A 3,231-nucleotide genomic window follows, 5' to 3' on the forward strand; every position below is an offset into this window, starting at 1 on the left:
TTATGGTGGTGCTGATGGTCCTGGTCTGGAGCTGCTGGTACAGCTGGTGCTGTTGGTGGTAAATGTGCTGGTGATGATGGTGGTGGTGCTGGTGCTGCTCTTGGTGCTGGTGCTGGTGCTGGTCATACTGGTGCTATTGGTGCAGTTTGTGCTGCTCATGCTTCTGGTGCTGCTGGTGCTTGTGGTGCTGGTGGTGCTGGTGCTGGTACTGGTAGTACTTGTGCTATTGGTGATGGTGATTTTGTGCCGGTGCTACTGCTGTGGCTGAATGTGCCTCCGAAGCCCGTGGTAATGATGGTGCTGCTGGTGTTGAGGTTGGAGCTTCTGGTGCTGCAGGTAATGTTGGAGCTGGAGGTGCTGGTGCTGGTGCAGCTGGTGCTGTTGTTGAGGGGTTGGTGGTGATGCTTCTGATGGAGCTGCTGGTGCTGCTGCTGGTGGTGCTCAGGCTGCTGCTCATAGTGCCTGTGCTGGTGGTGCTGGTACTGGTGGTGCTGGTGCTGGTGGTTGTGGTCATCCTGATGCCGGTGCTGCTGGTGATGCTGCTGCTGGTGCTGGGACTGCTGGTGATGGTGGTTTGCTGTTGGTGGTGCTGTTGGTCCTGATGGTCCTTGTGATGCTGGTTCTGCTCTGTCGGTGGTGTTGGTGCTGCTCGTGGTGCTGGTGATGGTGCGGTGATGGTCGTACTGTTGCTATTGGTGCAGGTTGTGCTGCTGCTGGTACTGCTGGTGCTGCTGTTGCTGCTGGTGCTGGTGTTGCTGATGCTGGTACTGGTCGTACTGGTCCTATTGGTGCAGCTTGTGCTGCTGGTGCTGGTCCTGTGCGGCTGATGAAGCAAGTGGTGTTGCTGGTGGTGCTGGAGATGGTGCTGCTGGTGCTGCTGGTGCTGCTGCTTCTGCAATTGGTGCTGGTGCTGGTGCTGGTGCTGGTGGTGTTGTGCCAGTGCTGCTGCTGCAGCTGGATGTGGTGCTGGTGCCCTTGGTTATGGTGGTGCTGATGGTGCTGGTCTGGAGCTCTGGTACAGCTGGTGCTGTTGGTGGTAAATGTGCTGGTGATGATGGTGCTGGTGCTGGAGCTGCTCTTGGTGCTGGTGCTGGTGATGGTCGTACTGGTGATGCTTCTGATGGAGCTGCTGGTGCTGCTGCTGGTGGTGCTCATGCTGCTGCTGCTAGTGCCTGTGCTGGTGGTGCTGGTACTGGTGGTGCTGGTGGTGGTGGTTGTGGTCGTCCTGATGCCGGTGCTGCTGGTGGTAGTGCTGGTGGTGCTTTTGGAGCTGCAGGTGGTGATGGTGGTGCCGGTGGTGCTGGTGGTGTTCCTGCTGCTGCTGCTGCTGCTGGTGATGCTGCTGGTGGTGCTGGGGCTGCAGTTGCTGGTGCTGTTGGTGCTGGTGCTGGGGCTCATGGTGTTGCTGGTACTGGAAGTGCTGCTGGTCGTGATGATCCTCATAATGCTGGTGCTGGAGCTGCTCGTGGTGCTTGCTGGTGCTGGTGCTGGTCATACTGGTGCTATTGGTGCAGCTTATGCTTCTGGTGCTTGTACTGGTGCTGCTGGTGCTGTTGTTGTCACTAGTGCTACTCGTGCTGGTGCTGGTGCTGCTGATGCAGCTGGTGGAGGGGCTGGTGGTGCAGGTGATGCTGCTGCTGGTGCTGCTTCTGGTGGTGCTGGTGCTGATGGTGCTGGTGAGCTGGTTCTCGTGCAGGTCATGCTGGTGCTTTTGGTGCTGCTGTTCCTGGTGCTGGTGCAGCTGGTGGTGGTGATGGTGGTGCTGATGCTAGTCCTAGGGCGATGCTGTTGCTGCTAGTGGTGCTGGTGCTGGTCCTGGTGGTGCTGGTGCTGGGCGAACTGGTACTATTGGTGCAGCTTGTGCTCCTGGTGGTAGTGGTGGTGGTTTGGGTGCTGCTGGTGTTGATTGTGCTGGTGCCGGTGCCGGTGCTGGTCATGCTGGTGCTATTGGTGCTGCTGGTGCTCGTGCTGCAGGTGATGCTGGTGCTACCTGTGGTACTGGTGCTGGTTCTGGTGCTGGTACGGGTCGTACTGGTGCTATTGTTGCAGCTTGTGCTGCTTGTGCTGCTCCTGGTCGTGCTGATTCTATTGGTTTGCTGGTGCTGGAGCAGTGGTGTTGCTGGTGCTGGTGTTGCTGCTGCTGGTGCTGTTTGTGCTAGTGCTGCTGGTGGTGCTGTTGCTGGTCCTGGTGCTGCTGATGCTGCTGGTGCTGGTGTTGGTGCTGCTGGTGCTGCTGGTGCTGCTCGTGCTGCTGCTGTTGCTAAAAGGGCTGCTGGTCTTGGTGGTACTGGTATTGCATTACTGGTACTGCTGGTGCTTCGGGTGCTGCTGGTGCTGATGGTGTGGTGATGGTGCTGGTAGTGATGTTGGTGATAGAGGTGCTGGTGATGATGGTGGTGTTGTTGCTGCCGGTGCTGCTGGTGGAGGTGGTACTGCTGCTGGTGCTGCTCTTGCTGGTGGTGCTGCTGGTGGATGGTGGTCATCCTGCTGCTGCTCTGCTGCCTGTGATGGTGCTGGGGCTGTTGGTGCTGCTGGGTTCGGGGCTGCGGCTGCTGAAGGATGTGCTGGTGGTGCCCGTGGTTATGGTGGTGCTGGTGGTGCTGGTGCTGGTGCTGGTGGTGCTGATGATGGTGCTGTTGGTGCTGCTGGTGTTGATGGTGCTGCTGGCTCTAGTGCTGATGCTGTGAGTGGTACTGCTGATGCTAGTGCAGGTGATGTTGAAGTTGCTTCTGGTGCTGCGGGTGGTGCTGCTGGTGCTGGTCGTGCTGGTGGTACTAGCGGTGGTGGAGGTGCTGCCAGTGCTACTGCCATGGTTGTGGTGCTGGAAGTGTTGCTGGTCCTGGTGGTCCTGGTGGTCCTGGTGCTGCTGGTGCTGCTGGTGCTGCTGGTGCTAATGCTGGCCGTACTGGTGCTATTGGTGCAGGATGTGCTGCTGGCGCATGTCTTGGTGCTGCTGGTGCTGTTCATGTAGCTGGTACTGCGGGTGCTGGTGCAGGTGCTGCTGATGCAGCTGGTGCTGGTGCTGGTTGTGCTGGTGCTGCTGGTGCTGTTCGTGTAGCTGGTGCTGCGGGTGCTGGTGCAGGTGCTGCTGACGCAGCTGGTGCTGGTGCTGGTGGTGCTGGTGCTGATGCTGGTCCTGGTGCTCCTGGTTCTGTTGGTGTAGCTGGTGCTGCTGGTGCTGGGGCTGCTGCTGATGATGCAGCAGGTGGTGGTGCTGATGGTGCTGGTGCT

At 59.0% G+C, this 3,231-nt stretch overlaps 1 protein-coding gene across 1 annotated transcript; it reads right to left on the minus strand.

The window, feature by feature from the left end:
- Positions 1-223: 223 nt before the first annotated feature.
- Positions 224-1,335, minus strand: LOC125753048 (uncharacterized protein DDB_G0271670-like; the record flags this gene model as incomplete). Its single annotated transcript, XM_049097344.1, has 2 exons — positions 224-815; positions 938-1,335. Coding segments are annotated over 2 exons (990 nt in total), but the record flags the coding sequence as incomplete, so codon positions are not given.
- Between the last annotated feature and the right edge of the window lie 1,896 nt (positions 1,336-3,231).

Source organism: Canis lupus, chromosome 19, assembly GCF_003254725.2.
Source record: "Canis lupus dingo isolate Sandy chromosome 19, ASM325472v2, whole genome shotgun sequence".
In the NCBI taxonomy this organism is placed as follows: domain Eukaryota; kingdom Metazoa; phylum Chordata; class Mammalia; order Carnivora; family Canidae; genus Canis; species Canis lupus.